The sequence below is a fragment of the Panthera onca genome, chromosome X (genome assembly GCF_046562875.1).
Source record: "Panthera onca isolate mPanOnc1 chromosome X, mPanOnc1 haplotype 2, whole genome shotgun sequence".
Lineage (NCBI taxonomy): Eukaryota > Metazoa > Chordata > Mammalia > Carnivora > Felidae > Panthera > Panthera onca.
Window position 1 is genome coordinate 94,089,541 of NC_138357.1, and position 21,256 is coordinate 94,110,796.

Here is a 21,256-nt window from a genome sequence, read left to right on the forward strand (position 1 = left end):
ACTTTTTTTCCTGATTATAACTCATCTCTGAATGCCTTGTGCAAATCAAAAGATAGGATTCAGTGAGCAGAATTTGCTTTTGCTGCTTAAGAGTAAACCCATGATATGAATTTTGATATGCTTGGGACTTGGAATCGGTATATACTTTATTAAAGCTTTGAAAATACTAGCATTCAAATCTTAGGTTCCATGACAAACCATGTCCTTTGCCTCTTTTGTTACCCAGGTTCAATCAAAGGGACTGGATGCCTATAGTGATTTTTTTTTTTTTTTTTTTTTTCTGATAGGTGGTTTGGGTCTTAACTTTAAGGTGTTTTCAATGTGATTTTAGTAATTTTGGTAATCAATTTATACAAGTTTCAGAGAACTACCAACTCTCTCTAGTTAATTTTCACGGGGATATTTTGGATAATAGTCTGGTTTAGTATTAGCTTGATCTCAAAAGAAGAAATTGGTCCTGATTTGCCACCTTCTTTTTTTCATTTGTGGAAATGATGTTTTGGAATGTACAGAAATACTTTCAGAATTAGGAAGAAAGCGAAAAATTCAACAGAACATATCAAGTTATTAGTAACAGGGGCTGAACCTTAATGTTTGAAAGTTTACCCTCAGCTACTGCAAGCAGAAACTAAAATATACATGATAATGAATGTAAATACCACTAATAACGGTGTTGCAGTTAATACAGTAACTCGTTCAGCCACAGGATACTAACAGTCTGTTAGTCATTCTTTGGACCATGATTAATTTGATAACTTCAAGAAGTATAATTTTGCTATAATTTGGAATCTAGTTTCTATATAAAAAGTTCCTTTCTTTCATGACTTTTCCCCTCCAAGTACTACCTGTTATATTTTACTTTAATATTTATTATCCAAGTGTTCTTTTTTTTTTTAATGTTTATTTTTGGGAGAGAGCATGAACCGGGGAGGGGCAGAGAGAGAGGGAGACAGAGGATCCAAAGTGGGCTCCGCGCTGACAAGCAGAGAGCCCGATGTTAGGCTCAAGCTCATGAGCTGTGAAATCATGACCTGAGCCAAAGTCAGACACTTAACCAACTGAGCCACCCAGGCGTGCCCCCCTGCCAGGTGTTCTTGATCTAAAATCAGTATACAGGGGCGGCTGGGTGGCTCAGTCGGTTAAGCATCCGACTTCGGCTCAGGTCATGATCTCGCGGTCCGTGAGTTCGAGCCCCGCATCGGGCTCTGTGCTGACAGCTCAGAGCCTGGAGCCTGCTTCACATTCTGTGTCTCCCTCTCTCTCTGACCCTCCCCCATTCATGCTGTCTCTCCCTGTCTCAAAAATAAATAAACGTTAAAAAAATTTAAAAAAAAAAAAAATAAAATCAGTATACAGAAAATTTTAAGAACTTACCAGAAACTTAAGGGAAAGGGAAAATGTTCATGTGTGTTTCACTATTTCTTGTGGAATTTTCTCTTTCATTTCCTTTCATGGGAGTGGACAGTATGTCTAAGGGAATGATTTGAAGTTTACTTTGGATGGATTTAGTATCGAGGTTATTAAGAGAAAATAAGAGGCCAGACAGCATTGTGCTGCACAACCCCAGGACATCATATCTCACAATCTTCTTTAAGTCGCCTCCACTTCCAAGTGGCCAAGTGATTTATTCAAATACCTTGCCCAGGAATATGACATTGATGGAAAGGCACATTTAGATCAATATAAAATAAGAGCTAATATTCACCGAGAGCTACTATTGTCAGGCACTGGCCTAAGTATTTCAGTGTGTGTTTAATCCTCCCATCAACTCAGTGGGATATGTATTAATATCCTCCTTTTACACACGAGTAAACTGAGGCCCAGAGAAATGAAGTTTCAAATTTGCTGAGATAAAATTAAGTTTGCTTAAGATCAAACAGCTAAAAGGGGGCAGTCTGAGTCCAGAGCTAGCATTCCTACACACTGTGCCACTTTGTTTTAACCATGAAGTCAGGGGAAAGTTTTGTGTAGGCTCTTCCGCCAGAGCCTTTGACCCCACACAATTTTAACACTTTTCCAAGCTCAAGAAGCTCACTAAAAAGCAACTAAAACTGAAAGGACCTCTTGTCACATGGGGTTGACAGTCCATTACCTTCTGACCCTCATTACACGTATTCGGAGCTTAACTAAGACTGCCTTATGTAAGAAGCGCTAATTATAACCGAGAGTACTAAATAATCATCTAAGCTGGATGCTTCAGGACCATAGTGGAAGAAGCCCTTACCGGGCTCAGGGCAGTGCAGCCCTCCAGGATCCAGGGCATGCGTCGTCCCTGTTTGCCTCTGCTAGATGGCCCAGTGGCGGATGTTTTTGAACTTTGTGTCACCTTGGCACACTGCGGGAGCATGGTAGATGCGTGGTACAGGCAGCCGGCGGTCACACCGCACTAATGCCCTTATTTGCCACAGCCAATGTGTGGGCTTAGGAACTAAATAAACTTTATAGAATTGTATAATGCAAGGAACATCTGTAATTCAAGAAGTGTACCTTGAGCACCTTACACATCTCTACAATAAAAGAGGCACGGACACCAGGAGGGGGAGTCGAATCGGGGACTGGCAGGGTTTCAGTTTGGGGAAATAGACTAGAGGGCGGAAGAATTTCAGGTACAGGCTCTCTGGGCAAGCACTTGATAAAGGAATTAGGCGTCTGCGGTCCCCTAACGCTGGGGTGGTGCACTTACCGGTTAAGCCAGAAGGCTCCGCCCAGGGATCAAGGAGGCTGCGCGAGGAGCTCAACCCCCTCCCTTCGCCGTGCACATGGGGCCTGCCTCCAGGCGGGGCCAGGCCGACTGCGCAGCCGCCGCCCACTGCGCAGCCGCCGCCGCCGCCGGCGTCTTCCCAGGCTTCCGCGCCTGCGCACTGCCGCCCGCCCCGCCCCTCGCCCCGCTGCCTCCTGGGCTCGAGCGGGACATGGTGCTGTCTGAGCTGGCAGCGCGCCTCAACTGCGCCGAGTACAAGAACTGGGTGAAGGCGGGCCACTGCCTGCTGCTCCTGCGCGGCTGTCTGCAGGGTTTCGTCGCCCGCGAGGTGGTCGCCTTCCACCGCGGCCTGCTCGCCGCCGCCCCCAACCTGGGCCCCCGCGCCACCTGCTGCAGCGGCTCTCGGTGCAGCCCGCGCGCTCGCCAGGTGAGGCCCGGGCCGGGGACCTTGACCACCGCACCCTATCCCCTGTCCTGGTCCCCGAGCGCGGTGTCCCGAGCCCTCCCTGGGGCGGGGCCGACCGCAACGCTCCTCGTTCACTTGCCCAAAACAGCACCCCTCCGCCCGGGACCCCTTCTCACCGCCGCCCCCTGTAGTTTCAGCCTCAGTGTCAGGTATGCGCAGAGTGGAAACAGGAGATTTTGAAACACCACACCAACAGGAATGGAGACGTCCACTGGGGAAACTGCCGACCGGGCCGGTGGCCCGTCGACGCCTGGGAGGTGGCCAAGGTAAGCACCTGCTCGGGAGGATAGGAGGTGACCCACCAGGTAACTGGTCACTTGAAGCCCAGAGCCTCATAAACAGATGCAGGAGAGAGGAAAGGGTGTTTGATATAGGGTCTAGTGTTTACGAGGTTCAGGGCTGTTGTACTGGATCTAACCTAGGTTAGGGAAGTAGAAGCTTTCTTCTACCTTTCTGCTAACAAGGCAGTTGAGTTTGCTACTCGCTATAAGGAAAATTTCGACAAGAGATGCCGACACCAGATGTAGAGTGAGCATCATGAGCACAGGCCCAGCTAAGGAGTAAAACTTTGAGGAGGTCGCGGTGAAGTGTGCAGCCAGATAGAAGACTATTAGGCCTGTTTTCAGATCTTTGCACTGTGACTTACTAGCTGAGACAATTGGGGAATTTTTAAGCACTTTTTGATGCTTGCCAGAAGCCCTGTAGGGAGTGGGGAGGGGCAAAGTCACTTCCTAACACAAATTAATTTTTGCAGTCAATCTACATACTAATTAGCAGCCAGGCACAGGCTTGGTGCCTGGAAAGCAGGGATCAGAGTCCCAGTTCAGCTGCTGCTGTGTGACAGTAGCCCAGCCTCTGTACCCTAACCTCGAAAATGAGGAAGTTGGACTTGATCAGTGGCCACCAGGCTGGTGGCTATTGTGGACCCATAAACCCACCACATCTACACCCTCTTCCCCATTTTTTTTTTTTTTGTTGTTGTTGTTGTTGCCACCATAGACTTGCCAACTTTTACCCAGAAAAGAAAGAAACCCAAAATTCTACCCTTGACTGTGACTGTCCCTTACCTGTTTGGTCTTTGTTGCTGCTTTCATACCCTTGGAATCCTCTTGAAGCCCTTGCCACCTGTTCATGCCCCTTTCTGTTGCTGTCATCAAAAGACCTTCCAGTCCTACCAGAGTATTTATATTCTCTTCCCAGCCACACCCTCCTCTTTTCTCCTCTCTGAACTTGCATGACCCACCCCCAACCCTGATAACACTATAATCTGTTTGTGCTCAGGGGAAGAATCTGTTGAGGGAGCTGACTGGTTTGTTTGTTTGTTTCTTTCTTTCTTTCTTTCTTTCTTTCTTTCTTTTTTTAAATGTTTATTTATTTTTGAGAGAAACCGAGAGAAAGAGTGTGAACGGGGGAGGGACAGAGAGAAGGAGACACAGAATCCGAACTGGGCTCCAGGCTCCAAGCTGTCAGCACAGAGCTCAACACAGGGTCCAAAGTCAATGCAAGATCATGACCTGAGTGGAAGTCAGACCCTTAACCAACTGAGCCACCCAGGCTTTTTTTTTTCTTTCTTTCTTTCTTTTTTTTTTTTGAGTTTATTTATTTAGTTTGAGAGAAAGAGCGTGTGGGAAGGGCAGAGGGCTCAAACTCACAAACCATGAGATCATGACCTGAACAGAAATCAGAAGTCAGACGCTTAACCCATTGAGCCACCCAGGCACCCCAAGGTTAGCTGACTGGTATCCCTTTTAGTTCTTGATCACGAGTCCCAACGCTCTGGCCTCGCCTGTGTATAGGGCTCCTGTTTCTGGAGACAGCTGTTGCTGCCTTTCCTTCTGTAAGCTTCCACTCCTCCACCCTCACCCCCAGCTGCTGACTTTTTTCCTGGAGTTGATGCATGCCCTCAGATACATGCTTCTGCATCTTTTTGCCAGACCTATCAGCCTATCTCCATGTGCACCGTCTTCCTTCTGCTAGAGTTGGAAGGGCATCTCTTACCGCCTTGGCTCTCCACTTGTGTGTCAGACCACGTTCCCTCCCACCTACCCACAGACTTTCAGTCTTCAAGTATCCACTCTTTCTCCCTGTCAGCTTAGTCCCATCACCATACAAATAGCTTTAACGTTGCCTTAGTTTATTTAATTTTTTTTTGAAAAAGAAAGAAAAGATTAAACATAGGGTTACCACATGACCTAGCAATTCCACTTCTAGGTTTATACTGAATGAATTTAGAAATATACATCCACACAGAAACCACACACATTTGTGTGTGAGTGTTCCTAGCAGCACTATTCACGATAGCCGAAATGTGGAAACAACACAAATGTCCATCAGCTGATGAATGGATAAGCAAAATGTGGCCTGTCCATATAATGAGGTGTTACTTAGCCATAAAAGGAATGAAGTTGGTTGAACCTTGAGAACATTATGCCAAGTGAAAGAAGCCAGGCATATATTATATGAAATGTCCAGAATGGGCAGATCTGTAGAGATAAAAGGTTAGTGGTTGCCAGGGCCTGGGGGTAAGAGGGAAGTGATAGCGAATGGAGGTAGAGGGCTTCTTCTTGGGGTGATGAAAATGTTCTAAAACGAACTGGTGATGGTTGCACAACCGTGTGAATATACCAAAAACCACTGGACTGTACGTTTTTTGTATCATGGTGTAACTGACATATGACATTGTATCAGTTTTAGATGTGCAACAGAAGGGTTTGATAGGAGTATGGAGTGATTGGCCACATCACCATACATAGTTACAAAAAGTTTATTTTCTTGTGATGAGAACTTCTAAGATCTGCTGTTTCAGCTACTTTCAAATACAACACAGTATTATTAACTGCAGGCACCATGCAGTACAATACATCCCCAGGACGTATGTATTTTATAACTGGAAGTCAGTTCCCTTCGACCCCCTTCACCTATTTTGCCCGTTCCCACCCCCCACCTCTGAAAACCACCGATCTGTTCTCTGGATCTGTTCTCTGTATCGCTGAGCTTGGGTTTTTGCTTTGGTTTGGTTTAGATTCCACATAGAAGTGGGATCACACAATATTTGTCTTTCTCTGACTTATTTCACTCAGCATAAGGCCCTCAAGATCCATTCACATTGTTGGAAAGGACTGTATGCTTTGAACTGGTGAATTGTATGGTATGTGGATTATATCTCAATAAAGCCGTTTAAAAAAAAAAGCTTGAATAGATACTTGGAAAATAAAATTTTAAAAGAAAGAAATGCTTCCCTTGAGCCATTCCCTCTAGCACTCTCCCCATCTCTCTGCCTGCCTCCCATGTGCATGCCCAGCAGAGCGTCTCAGAAAGGGTTTTATGCCTGTTGTCTTTCCCTCAGCTCCCGGTCACTCCTCAACCCATTCCACCGTGGCTTCTGCCCCTCCCAGCACACTGCATCTATTTTGTCGGCACACTTGACCTCCAGTTCTCCAGCCTCATCTTTCTTACCTCTCAGACATTTGGCTCCCCTGGCCACTCTTGAAACAGTTGTGGCTCTGTGACATCATTCTCCCCCACAGGTTTCCTGATCTCTCTCTGGCTCTTCCTCCTCCTCGGCCTCCTCCTGGTCCTCGGTGGACATTTCTCAGGCCTCTTCTGTCCCCCTCCCCCTCTGCTGGTGATATCACCCCGGCCATGGAGTTCACCATTAAAGACTACCCTTATGCTAATGGCTCCCCATTTCGTACCCCTGGCCCTTCCCATATGCAAGTGCGTGCTCGACCCCTCTCCTTATTCCCTCCTGGGGACTTTGTATTTACTCCTCGAGCAGGATTCTTCATCTCTACCACCCCCACCACCAAACCCACGGCCACACTCCAGCAGCAACTACCTACAACCACCCTCGATTCATCTCTCCCTCTCCACCCCCTTGTTTACACCTGCACAATAGTTTTGGATGCTTCGCTCCATCTCCACGTCACAACTCTCACCTCTCCTGCCTGGCCTCTGGCTGCAGCCTCCATCCCAGTCACCTTTGCTGCTCTGGTCATGTGTGGTCACCTCTGGTCCATTCTCCACACTGCAGGATGTGTGGTGGTCAGGGGTAAATTGGCTTATTTTCTTCCCTTGCCCAAAACCCTCACATGGCTTCCTGATATCCTTCGAATAAACTTCCAAACCCCTTTCCAGAGCCAGTAAAGCCGAGCACAATCTGGCCCCTGTTTGTTTCTCCAACTTCATCTCCCCCTACTCACTGAACACGCAGTAGAGGATAGTGAGAGGCAAGTAACCGGTGTTTCCCACCACGTGCCTTTGACATCTGGAACACGGTGGCATGCAACACCATTTTAAGAAACTCCTTTCAGTGGCAAGGAGGCAGCAAAGCCTCGCTGTCAGCTTCTAGTTCTGAAGAAAGGGAATAAGTCCTAGAATAAAACGTTAACGTGGGAAAGACAGTTTTATACTGGCAAGAAAATGCCAGCTGGGACATTCTTTGTAATAGAAAAGAAAAACTATGCCTGGTTTTGAGGCACCTAAGACCCCTTCTTAACTTTGGGATTATCCTCCCAGCAGGAGCTGAAGTGTTTTTTGTTGATGATGGTGGTGGGTTTTTTGGGGTTTTTTTCCAGTTTTACTGCCCTGCTTTGGCTGTGATAAGTTAACTTCTTTGTAAACATTGTAGCATCCACTATAGACTTTCAGAGGATCAGCAAGTCAGTGGCTGTTAAGACATGAAAAGACAGTGGTACTGGCTACTGTATCTTTTTTTTTTAATGTTTATTCATTTTTGAGAGAGAGAGAGCGAGCATGAGCAGAGGGGCAGAGAGAAGGGGGGGGGGGGGGGGAAGAAACAGAATCTGAAGCAGGCTCCAGGCTCTGAGCTCTCAACATAGCACACGGGGCTCGAACTCACAAACTGTGAGATCGTGACCTGAGCCAAAGTCCGATGCTTAACCGACTGAGCCAGCCAGGCGTCCCCCAAAGTTCTTAATTGTGTGAGGCTCCAGTGGAGGATTCCACCACCATCAGGAACATAGCCATGACTTTCCTTGGGGTGTGTTGGCACCGACCACAAGCCCTTTCTGTAATACCGTTATGAGCAGCACTATAGGAAATGTGGTTGCCTGCCTACTGAAATGTGTCTGTTTTCAGGAAAATAGGTCTCTTTATTTAGAGTTCTTATTGCAAGTAATTTTGCTTATGTCATCGTTTCTAGTTCCTTGGCAGGAATGTACTCTTGAGCTGCTGAGCTTGGTAAAATTATTGCATTCAGATGTAAATTTGGAACTGTTGCAGGAGAGAAATATGCCCAAGCCTTGCTGTGACACCATTTTGGGGGTCTGTGCCATAAAATCCTACAGAAGGCAAGATCACACTAGAACGAGGCCCTTCTGATATATCTAGTATCTCAAACCCTAGGATCCCATCTGCAACTCTTAGGTAGGTCATGCTCACGTTGCACTATCAGCACGGTAATTGCCAACATTTATGGCCTGTTGGTTGACCGTGCGCTGGACACTGTCCTTCACCTGCATTAACTCATGTAATTCTCACAACATCCTTCGAAGTAGACGAGCACAGTTATCCCCTACTTACCAATGAGGACTCTGAGGGTAAGTAACTCGCCCAGGGTCACCCAAGTTGGCAGGTGGCTGAGGTGGGATGTGAACCTGGCTCTATCACACTCCAAAGCCCAGGCTCACTTGGGAGTAACTATCACTTTTAAATTTTAAATCTTCTTTAACAATTCAGCCACTGAAACCTCAGGAAGGAAAAGAGGGGGGAGAAAAGGGCTGCTTTCTACCTATGCTTCCTGCTTGTCCACCATTAGGAAAGGACAGTTATGCCAAGTGTTGAAGTATTTCTGATAGCAGAGGGATAGATAGAGCAACCCTTCGGTTATCACACTTGGCCAACCTTAGCTCTGACACTCTTTCCCAACCTGTGTTTTGGACTCACAAGGCTCTACCTTGAAACCGCAGTAAGAACATTCCAATCAGCATTTGGGAAACAGGCAAGTAACATTTGCCCACCGGTTCCTAGGGTTGGAGGAGACTCAGGTGTCCCTTGTGCCTCCCCTACTCTAGGCCTTCATGCCCCGAGGACTGGCAGACAAAACAGGCCCTGAGGAATGTGATGCCGTTGCCCTTTTAAGCCTCATCAACTCCTGTGATCACTTCATGATTGATCGAAAGAAAGTCACAGAGGTAAGAGCTGTCACATGTAAAACCATCCAGTGAGGGGCCCCTGGGTGGCTCAGTTGGTTAAGCGTCCAACTTCGGCTCAGGTCCTGATCTCACAGTTTGTGGGTTCGAGCCCCACATCATGCTCAGATGCTGACAGGTCAGATCCTGGAGCCTGCTTCAGATCCTCTATCCCCCCCTCTCTCTGCGCCTTCCCCACTCATTCTTTCTCCCTCTCTCTCACTCAAATAAATAAACATTAAAAAATAATAATAAAAATAAAATCATCCAGTGAGAGTAGTCGGGTCGGTGCTGTGAAGGGCAGCTGAGAAAGACACCCTGTGGTGCTCGAGCAGCCGTGCGCACACCCACGTAGCAGACGGTCTCTCCCCAGAACAGTGTCGTGCAGGCAAAGTTAGACTTTGCTCAAGGTTGGCAACACCAAGCGGGCTAGTGGGGCTCACATCGCATGCACCTTCTGTGTGTCCAAGAACCCCTATGAGAATGTAGGTAGGAGACTGGCCTCTGAGTTCTCCCTCACTGAAGTTTCCCAACACCTTGATCTTCTGTTCGCTACTAAAATAGATGAGCCACCAATTTCTCTCCCCTGGTCTGCCATAAACAGAAGTCAGGTGATTTTCCATATTAAAAAAAAAAAATAGGGGCGCCTGGCCAGCTCACTCGGTGGAGCATGTGACTCTTGATCTCGAGGTTGTAGGTTCGAGCCACACGTTGGGTGTAAAGATTACTTAAAAAAAATAAAACGTTTAAAAAATAAAAAATAATAAAACAGGAGTGCATCACTCTGTCGGTCATGTGCCAGCATTTGAATCCTGCCCTTCTGAATCTCTTTGGCTAACCCTAACAGACAAGCAGTCTCCGAATAGATCACTATGCTTGTCAGATTTCCTCTGGGGGATTTAGACTTTCTCTGTTTCACCAGAGAACAGCTCTCGCACATTGATTAGTCTGAGGGTTGTCGAAAAGAGTATACAACGTACCTGGATTATATATAACATATAGAGAAAATGCACGTGTATTTTGCTGGCATGCTAGCAGCTGGAAGAACTGAGAATCTTTCATAATATCAGCAGACAAAAACTGTCACAGTACGAAGTCGACCTCTTCATATCTTTTAGCTAAGAACGTGGAAGACTTTATGTGAATTGTATACTAATACACAATGAGACAGAAGCATTTGTTATACAATATAGGCAAAAGTTGATTTTGTTTTCATCAGACTTGCCACATCAAAACACCCCCTTCGCCCACCTTCCTGGAGCTCCAACAATATTTAAAAGAGTTTTTTGCATTGTCTGCTTCAGCCTTTGGGTATACGTAGAGCCAGTAACCAATTCTCTTGTCTTTGGCAGGTGGTTTTTCTTGTTTGTTTGTTTGTTTGTTTGTTTGTTTTTGATGAGAGTGGTCTTTTTTTTTTTTTTTTTAATTATTTGTTTGTTTTTGAGAGAGAGCGAGAGAGTAGAAAGGCAGAGAGAGAGGGAGACAGGATCCGAAGTGGGCTCTGCGCCGACAGCAGTGAGCCAAATGTGGGGCTTGAACTCACAAACCACGAGATCACAACCTGAGCCCAAGTCGGCTGCTCAAGTGACTGAGCCACCCAGGCACCCTTGGCAGGTGGTTTTAAGTTTAGAGATTTGGGAGGTTGTGTAAGAGATAACCAGCCAGTCACAAGATTTCAAGAGCCGACAATAGTTGTAGGCCTGTTTGTATTTCTCACTCGTTACTCCAAGTAGCAGGCGGTCAAACATCCCCCTCAAGCCTTGTGGATTTCGTAATTAACAAAGCCTTTCTGCAGTTTTTCTTGGGAAGTCCAGAATTTCCATTTACCCCATCATTTGACTTTGAAACCTTCTTTTTTTGCCTTTCTGTAGGTGATTAGATGTCGTAATGAGATCATGCATTCTTCAGAGATGAAAGTGTCTTCTCTGTGGCTTCGAGATTTTCAGATGAAGATCCAAAATTTTCTGAATGAATTCAAGAATATTCCAGAGATTGTGGCAGCCTATGCCAGAATAGAACAGGTAAAAGTCAGATTTAACAGTTCTGGCATAAAGAACTAAGGAGAGGGGCACCTGGGTGGCTAAGTTGGTTTAAGTGTCTGACTCTTGATTTCCACTCAGGTCATGATCTTGAGGTTGGTGGCATCGAACCCCACGTCAGGCTCCATGCTATAGCGTGGAGCCTGCTTGGGATTGTCTCTCCCCTTGTCTCTGCCCCTCCCCCGTGCATGCACAGTCTCTCTCTCTCTCAAAACAAATAAATGAACATTAAAAAAAAAAAAAACTAAGGGAAAAAAGCAACTCCAGTCACTCATTTAGAATTTGAAGTTTGTTAGATTTAAATGAAATTTTAGAATGTAAGCAGGGGGAAAAATGTTGATACGAAATGCGGAATTGTGCTGGGCTTAAGAAGCTTTTCTGTGGTCACAAGATATTACTAAAATGGACACAGTCAAAGAGGTTTAGTTATAAATTCTTTGAGCAATCCAGTGAAACATCTTTTCCATTCCATTATTCATATATTTGTTCGATGATTCAAACAGCTGTTGACATCTGACTGGGCTGTTCACATCCCTGCAGAAGATCAGCTAGATGGATGTGAATATGAAACAGGAGTTTACCTGAGTGAGAGCCAAGTAAATGAAATAGAAATGGAATTACTAAAGGAGAAACTTCAAGAGATCTATCTTCAAGCACAAGAACAAGACGTGTTGCCTGAAGAGGTAAAAAAAAAAAAAAAAAAGTATTCTATTCTCTGTGCGAGTAGACCAAAGAAAGGCACCAGGGAGGAAGAGTACCTTGTTTCAACATATTGCCAGTTATGTTTCTGATTTATAAGTCCGATCATTTCCAGAAATGCATGTTCTTTTGACACAGACTAACACAACCTTTAAACAAATATTTTCCCTCAATCAGCAGACATCTGAGTGCCTAATGTGTGCACAGAGTGGCACAACACGGTAAGGGCTCCAACAGGTTTCTGAACAAAAGGCTCTGGGGATTCTCTGCAGGTCGAGAGGGGATTGCAAAAAAAGACTTTGCTAAGAAGATGCTGTTGAGCCAGGACTAGGAGGATCACGTAAGAGTTTGGCAAACTGGCATGAGTGGAATGGTGTTCTTGGCAGGAGGAACAGCACTTGCAGAGGTATAGAAGAATAACTTGGGCCTGAGCAGTGGTAAGGCCAGCATAGAAGATGTCAGATGCGAGGGCAGTCAGGTAGCTTGAAGCCGTATTTTGAAAGGTTCGTCGTGCTGTTCCAAGGGGCTTGGACCTTATTCCTAAAAAGCAGTAGGGAGCCAATGGGTGTTTTTAGGCCAGAAAGAGTTAATCAAATGGATCCAGTATGGCTTTTAGAAAGTTAACTCATGGTAGTTGGAGGTTGGAGACTTGCAGGATGGTGTCACAGCCATGCGAGGTTGGAGAAAGGACAGAAACTAGAGGTGCGGTGGAGGGGCCGCATTCTGGAGGCATTGCTTGGGTAGAGCTGATGGCTCTTAGTGGATGCTTATATTACTTGGAGTGTGGCATGGGGCTGGAAGGAGGTGGGGAAGGAGGGGGTCAAAGGATCAACAAGGTTTCCAGCTTAGGCCCCTGCAGGCTAATGATGGCCGTAAGTCCTGATAGGGAATACAGGAGAAATGAATCCCCTTTGTTACATGCAAGGTATAAAAAAGCAAACAGTGTTCTGGTAAAATTCAGACGTATTCCAGTACTTGCCGGATTGGAATTTTACATCACCAGGAAATCTTGGACAAATCATTTTTCCTCTCCATTGTACCTTATCCAAGCAAAGTAGTTTTGCTGGTTGCCTCTTTAAACACAGAGTGTTTATTTACTATAAAGTATTTCATTCATTAAGCCGTGCTCCTTACTGGTCCATATGCATATGTTAATCATTCTGACCTTGACCTAGATGATTCATTCAGCCTGGTGAGCTCCTAATTTAGCAGCGGGACCAGGTACCACTGGTTTCTGGATGCTCCCACCCCAGCACATCATAGGTGTTTACAATGATGAAGAGGACAGTTAAGTCTTGTATTTTCTAAACCCGGGTGTTTTACCTTACTTTATTTTAAAATAACATTAGAACCAGGGGCATCTGGGTGGCTCAGTTGGTTCAGCACCCAACTCTCGATTTCGGTTCAGGTCATGATCTCAAGGTTCGTGGGATCGAGCCCTGTGTTGGGCTCTGCACTGACAGTTTGGAGCCTCCTTGGGATCCTCTCTCTCCATCTCTCTCTGTTCCTCCCTCATTTGTGTGCTTGCCCTCTCTCTCTCTCTCTCTCTCTCTCTCTCTCTCAAAATAAATAAACATAAAAAAATAAAATAAAATACCATTAGAACCGGCCCCAATTTTCTTTCTGCTGCTTTTGTTAGAAGCAGTGTAGAACGGAACAAGACAACAATGGGGTTGGAGAGGAGGGGTCAGACTCAAGCTCCTTGAGTGGTCACTAGCTCTGTCTTCTCTCTTGAGAGATCTGTGGTTCTTTTTTTTTTTTTTCTGTCTGTGTAACACACAGCAAAATGCATCTGTACAGGAGCACACTCAAGCCAGGAGTCTGTGTAATTTAGAAGCTGGAAGGGAACCTGGCGGTCACCGTATCCCCTGCTTTACATGCCAGGCAGCAACCCCAAGGAGCAGGCAGGAACAGATGAGTGTGAGGGTTGGCGCAGGGGTCTCCCTCCTCTGGTCCTGTGCCTTTCCACATGCGGCACTGCAGATCTCATATCACTGAGGTGCTGGCAGCTGTCAATTCTGAACCCTCATTACCTCTGCTTTACAGAGAGGAAACTGGGGTTGGGTGGCCTGTCCTCTGCATCCCAAAGCCTCTATATAGAATTGATAAATTTGCATTTTTCCTGCTTTTTGTTCAGTAGACCATGGCATTTCTCTTGATATTTCAATTGATCAAAATGTAAGTTAGGATTGATTGGCACATTATCTCAAAGAATTTGAAGGTTGGCTTTCCATGATGCGTGGAACTGATCTCTTTTGAAAGTTCCACACCATACATGGTTATCCACATTCTTTAGGGTGAGCCTCCAAAGTCTGAAGATTTGCTAAGCCAAATGGCAGTGAATTGAAAATGTCATCAACTGCGGCTGACTGTTAATTTCAGCTGAGGTCATGATCTCGCGGTTCATGGGTTTGAGCCCCACATCAGGCTCTGCGCTCACAGCACGGAGCCTGCTTCAGATCCTCTGTGTTCCTCTCTCTGCCCCTCTCCCTCCCTCTCTCAAAAATGAATAAATGTTAAAAAAAATTTTTTTTTAATTCAGCTAAAGCATGTCAAGCGCAGTAAGTGGCTAAAAAACATGTAAGGAATTTGTGCATTCTTTAAAACCATTCCTGATATCTTAAACCCTGGTGAAGGGACCATCTCCACAGAGACCCCTGGGGAGACATAAGCAGAAGGGGCAGTGTCAGATGTACCTGACTCAGTCAGAAAAAGGATTGAAATGACCCTTCATTTATTATATTCCAGAAAATACTTACGGAGCATGTACCTACTATGTGCCAGGCACAGTTCTAGAAGCTTGGTGTGCATCAGTGACCAAAACAAAGATCCCCGTAGGGGGAGACAGTAAACAGTCAATGTAGTAAGCAAACGGCGCTTCTCAGCTTTAGAAGAAGTACTATGTCAAGCACAGAATGGGGGACGAGGAGTAGCAGAGTGGGGACGAGTATCAGGTTGCAACCGGGTGGTCAGGTTGGCCCCCTGGAAAAGGTGAGGATTAGCCATGTGCACATGTGCAGGGAGAGCCTTCAGGCAGGGGGGACAGCGATGTGAGCAGGATGGCTGGGGTGCGGATAGAGAAAGAAAAGCATGTGAGGAGGTAAGAGAAAGTAAGGCGAAGGAAGCAGGTCATATTGGCCCGTGAGCCATCAGAAGGACGTAGGCTCTTACTTCTGCGATGGCAGCTGTGGGACAGGAGCAGGGAGACACACAAGGAGGCTCCTGCACTTACCAGGTTCAGACCAGGACAGAAGTGTAGACATGGTATGGTGAGAAGGTGCGCACATGGGGGCACGTAGAGACGTCAAAGACAAGTCCAAGGGTTTGGGATTAAGTAGAAGAATGGGGATGCTAAGCATGTTTTGCCTAGAGCAGCACATGGCACATAGTAGACTGGCTCTTGATAAGTATTTGTGGAATGAATGTACCAGACACAATGCTACGTTCTTGGAGTAGATTATTTCTTTTTTTATTAAAAAAAATTGTATTTAATGTTTGTTTATTTTTGAGAGACACGGAGCATGAGCAGGGGAGGGGCAGAGAGAGAGGGAGACACAGAATCCGAAGCAGGGTCCAGGCTCTGAGCTGTCAGCACAGAGCCTGATGTGGGGCTTGAACTCATGAACCTCGAGATCATGACCTGAGCCGCACTTGGATGCTTCACCAACTGAGCCACCCAGGCGCCCCGGAGTAGATTATTTCTAGTGCTCACAAGAATCCTAGGTGGTGTTGGTAGCCTCATCTTTCATTGGCATATGTGGAAGTGAGATCAGAGAGGTCAAGTGTCTTACCCAAACTTACACAGCTGGTTAAGTGGTAAAGCTGGGCTTCAAAATCCAAGTCTGTCTGACTACATTCCGTGATTTTTCTAGTACTTTCAGTTTTTCCATCTCTATTTTCTCTTCTCCCTTTACATATATACGTGCAGAAGTCTTCCTATTCTTAATTTAAAAAAATTTTTGACTGTGTTTCTGCACCGCCCCCGCCACCCCACCAAACTAAAATAATCACCCCTCTTAAGCACATTTCGAGGGCACAGAGGATCAAGAGGTCACAGCAAAAGAATCACAGTGCCCAAGTCATCCAATGAGAAGGTCTCTGGAGAGGGGGAGGAAGGCCCCCACTCCATCTTGGAGTGTGTGCAGTTCGCAGACCCAGCCAGCGGTGTCATGGGCATCTGATGGGAACCCAGTACCAAGCACAGGCATAAGCGCTAACAGTGCAGTATCCACAGTTACCAATGTGTGCTGGGGGTAATGTCGTCAGTGTGATCTTTCACATTTTTATGGTTTCCAGATTTATTATTTAAAGCCCAGGTAACTTTGAGGAGCAGTAGACTTGTTTCCAGCTGTGTAATAAACAGCCTGTTCCCCTCTACTTAACTAACCTGTCTGGAGATCTCTGGCAGTCTTTAGCTCCTCGCTGGCCCTCCCGGATCCCTGTTCGTCCTAGCCACAAGCCACAGCCAGTCTTCTCCCTCCCTCCCATCCCGCCATCATCCAGCATCTGGCTGTTTCATGTGCCTACATCACAATAACCTGAGTGCGTGCTTAGCTTACGCCCCACATCTACTGCATCAGAATCAATTATGAATTCTCTGGTTACTCCAGCATTATTGCTCCTAACAGAAGACTTGAAATAATATGTTAAAATGTGAAGCATCCATAACTGAAATACTATATAGTCATTAAAAAAAATGAGGCCACTCTTTCTAATCTGCCACAGAAAAAAAACTCGGTTGAGGGACAGCGTCTAGTATGCTGCCATTTGTGTTTTTTAAAATGTGTATGTGTCAGTCATAGTTATTGTGAAAAAACTTTTAAATGTGTACGTATACATGTATATATGTGTGCTCACATGTAAGTCTCTGGAAGAAACACAAGAAACTTTGTTGTGGTCCCCTCTGAAGATAGGAGCTGGGTGACTGGGGACAGGGTGGGGAAGAAGACTGACTTTTTACCTTGTTCCCCTGTGTTCATTTTGAATTCTGTACATGTACATTTATTACTATTAAACATACATATATTTTATAAGTATTTAATATACACATATTCAATAGTAATAAATGTGCAGCTCTAAATTCCAAATGAAAGGGCATCATTTTGTTTTAATATTACAGTATACATATATATGTGTGCATACATGTGTGCCCGTGTGTGTGTGTGTGTGTGTACATACACATATAGAGACAGATATATAGCCCTTTCCTACAAATGCAGGAAGTTTTTTTTTTTTTTTTTCAAATGCAGGAAGTTTTAAAGCAAAAAGAATTAAAAATATTTTCCCCATTTTTATGAGATGTAATTGACATGCAGCTTAAGGCATACAGCATGATGATTTGACCTACATATACTGTAAAATGGTTACCACGGTAAGTTTAGTTAATATCCATCTGCTCATACAGATACAAACAAAAAAAGAAAAAAACTTTTCCTGGTGATGCTAACGCTTAGGATTTACTCTTGTAACAAATGTCCTGTATATCACACAGCAGTGTTCACTGTAATCATTGTGTTGTACATTCCATCCCTAGTACTTTTTTATCTTATAACTAAAGTTTGTTACATTTTGATCCCCTCCCTCCCATTCCCTCTCTGCCCCACCCCATCCCCCCTTCTAGTTACTACAATTCTGATCTCTTGGTCTTGGAGTTTGCTTTTTGGGGCTTTTTTTTTTTTTTTTTTTTTTTTTAAGATTCCACGTATAAATCATACAGTATTTGTCTTTCTCTGACTTCTTTCACTTAGCATAATGCCCTGAAGGTCCATCCACGTTGTCACAAATGCAGGATTTCCTCCTTTTTTTTATGGCTGAATAATATCCCATGGTATATATATCTACCACAACTTATTTATCCATTCATCTATCGATGGATACTTAGGCTGTTTCCACATCTTGGCTGTTGTTAATAATGCTGCTCATGAACATGGGGCTGCAGATATCTCTTCCACATGGTGTTTTCATTTCCTTCAGATATATTCCTAGAAGTAGAATTGCTGGATCTCATGGTAATTCTGTTTAATTTTTTTGAGGAACCTCCATACTGTTCTCCATAGTGGCTACACCAGTTTACATTCCCACCAGCAGTGCACAGGGGGTCCCTTTTGACCACATCTTCACCAGCATCTATTACCTATTGTCTTTTTGATGATGGCCACTCTGACAGGCACATGGTGAGATTTCATTGTGGTTTTGTTTTGCATTTCCCTGATGATTAGTGATGTTGAGCACCTTTTCATGTACCTGTTGTACCTGAGTTGTACGAGTTCTTTATATATTTTGGATGTTGGCCCCTAAAAGCAAAAAAAAAAAAACAAAAAACTTGAGACAAGCAGACACCCCTTTGTGTAGCCCCAGAACCAGCTACTGGTGGACACATGAGCAAGAGACAGTCTTGAAGCTAGTAAGTTTTTCATCAGAATTATAAGCCTGCTATAAAATTTTCTAAGCCATACATTGTGTGGTTTCCTCTTGCAGATCTTAAATCGACTGGAAGTAGTGAAAGAATTTCTGAGAAACAATGAGGATCTTAGAAATGGTCTTACTGAAGATATACAGAAGCTAGACAGCCTCCATCTACAGCATCAAAAACCAGGTTCAAAGGAACCTGGGGCACAGACACCTGAAGGGAAGGCCTGAGGTGAGTTTAGACCTATGAGGTTAAGTAAGGATAGAATAACCTCATCTCTCTGATGCCTGTTCTCTTATGTAAGGCCATCATGAACTCACAATTTAGTCTAACCTGAAGTTTTTCTGTGTCCTTATTATTTGAAAGAAAGGACACTGAGCCCTGCACTCTTTCTAATTGATGGTTCTCACATCTGTGAAGTAATTCAACATAATCTGCCTGTCAGCTGTGTTTAGTCAAATATACCTGACGTCATTGGTCTAGTCTGAAGTAAATCAACTTTCTAACATAATCCAAAAGCACATCAGCCCTAAAATGACACCAGGGATCCCTAGCTCTTCCCTGTGGCATTACTAGCAACTTGTTAATTTCCATAAGAAAAACTTGTTAAAATAACTGTCTTTGGTGTTTTACATTTTTCCTTTCAAATAAAGAAAATTAAACATTTTCTCTTGTTTTAGGCTGCCCTTTGACAAAACCCAGGCATGTTATGTGAAGGTCGGCATGGCTTCAATCTCAGCCCTTCTTTTCTGTGCAAAAGGAAAAACTTAACAGAGCGCACCACCCAAACAAAAAGGAATTTTTGTTGTCTTTTCTTGGACTTTCCTTTGACTCTTTGGGAATATTTTTTTTAATATTCGTAAGCTTGGTGTTGTGTTATCTGTAACCCACCAAAAAATGTTAGATACTGTTGTGCCAAAACTTGCTGTCACCCAGGGTTTTTTTTTTTTTTTCTTTTGTTTTTTTTGGTTTATTGGTTTTGCGGGAAGGTTTTTGCTATTCTTCTGATCCTAAACTTAAGCTGCTTAACACAGTAAAGGCTATTTGGCCAGCCCTGGGCGAAGAGTCACAAAGAGTTCTCTGCCAGCTGGCACACAAGCCCTATCCCTACCCCCTTCCTAAAAAAAGTCTCGCTTACGAGGGGTGCCCAAGGGGCAGGCTGTGATGTAAATCCTTCCTTTTTGAAAGAAGGCAAGAAAAGAGATTGCCCGTTTTCTAGCCATTTCCAATTTAGTACAGAACTGTTGCTACCTATTTCTGGTAGCCCCGGGCACTAGGGCAAGGAGGTGGGCCCAGGCTGGTCAGTGGGGACCAGAGAACACAGTGACTTGATTGACCAAAGCAGGCAGAAGGTCCATGCCAGTCTCACAAACGGGAATGTCGGGGATAGCTTCACAGTTACTGACCTGTTTGTGGTACTCCTGGGAAAAGTCAACTCCCGTGGCAATCCCCTCTTTCCGCTCATTAATATCCTGAGTGCACAGGGCCTAGCCCTCATGTGCTCCATGAATATTCGTTGACCAAAGGATCCACAGATCACATATTCATACACATGAATGTTAGACCATTAACTAAACCAACCTGGTCCTTTGTTATGAGATTTAAGGGTGAAATACCAACATTCTTTTAGAAATTCAAAGGCATCATTTTTCTTTCAGCAGATTGACAGATTCATTTGTACTTCCTCTATCCCCAAAAGTCATCTACTTCTGACTTTATCCTGTCTGTTTCCTAAACTGCAAAACCACTGTCCAGTCATATGCAGTGGTCCGGGGGATCAGCCTCACCCTTCCCTACCTCTGCTCCTGTTCAAAGCCAGCAGTGCCTAACTGGGCCATGTCACCTCTGGACCTTCAGGAACAGAATTGCCTCATTCCCTGCTTCCTGGAGGAGATGCTTCCACTCCAACCCCAAATGAAGCCATCCTCCTTTGCTTACTGAGCTGCCCATCAAGGATGTGACCCTGTAGGGGCACCTGGGTGGCTCAGTCAGTTAAGTGTCCGACTCTTGATTTTGACTCAGGTCATGATCTTGTGGTTCGTGGGTTGGAGCCCCACACTGGGCCCCACACTGACAACTGATAGTGTGGAGCCTGCTTACAATTCTCTCTCCCCCCTTCCTTGCTAGTGCACGCTGTCTCAAAATAAATAAATAAACATTAAAAAAAAAAAAAAAGGATGTGGTCTCTAGAGAATGGGGAGAGGGTGAGGTGTATTTGGTATATTTTTATATTAAAATGAGTGTAATATGCTGTAAACCCTGGATAAATACAAACGTGCCTGTAACTTAACTATTTGGTCTTGAATCATACATTTTCTTTCTCCCTTTATTTCATGCAGCTCCTTTAGAAGACATCAACAGTAAAGTAAGAATTTTCATTCATCTCACAACTATCCCCAAACTAAGAAGTTTGCTGAAACATTTCCTAGCTTCTAGATACAAGGTACAAGAGTTGGGATCAAATTAAATTTTGAGTCCCTAACCAATTTAAGACCTGATTTCTAACTTTAGGAACTTAGGGTTATGAACACTTTCATTTCATGCCCCTTGTATCTAGTTAGCTTTTCCTTCTCTCTCCAACATTTATCACGTGTCAGCCACGGGTCAGGCCCTGGAATAGATGCAAATGTGAGGATTCATAGGGTGTGGACAATGGTATACATGCTGTCCTCTCTGGATTTATTGTCTGCTCTGATAAATTCAAGATACTGTTCAGAAAAACATTATGCTGGCAACGTTTAATTACACTGAAATTGAAGAAAGGAAGACATGCCCAGAGAGAGCTTTAAA

At 44.7% G+C, this 21,256-nt stretch overlaps 1 protein-coding gene and 1 long non-coding RNA gene across 2 annotated transcripts in view; one reads left to right on the forward strand and one right to left on the reverse strand.

Moving 5' to 3' along the window:
* Positions 1 to 4,321, reverse strand: part of LOC145714218 (uncharacterized) — a 60,947-nt gene extending 56,626 nt beyond the window's left edge. The window contains exon 1 of the long non-coding RNA XR_014136808.1: positions 4,235 to 4,321. This is a non-coding gene — a long non-coding RNA (uncharacterized LOC145714218). The remainder of the gene's footprint in view (positions 1 to 4,234) is intronic.
* CXHXorf38 (chromosome X CXorf38 homolog) lies at positions 2,877 to 19,645 on the forward strand. The gene is made up of 7 exons (XM_081793458.1): positions 2,877 to 3,128; positions 3,299 to 3,433; positions 9,203 to 9,322; positions 11,191 to 11,340; positions 11,862 to 12,041; positions 18,535 to 18,697; positions 19,147 to 19,645. The coding sequence occupies exons 1-6, from the start codon at positions 2,913 to 2,915 to the stop codon at positions 18,694 to 18,696; spliced, it is 963 nt and encodes a 320-aa protein (XP_081649584.1). The 5' UTR covers positions 2,877 to 2,912; the 3' UTR covers position 18,697; positions 19,147 to 19,645.
* Positions 19,646 to 21,256: the final 1,611 nt, after the last annotated feature.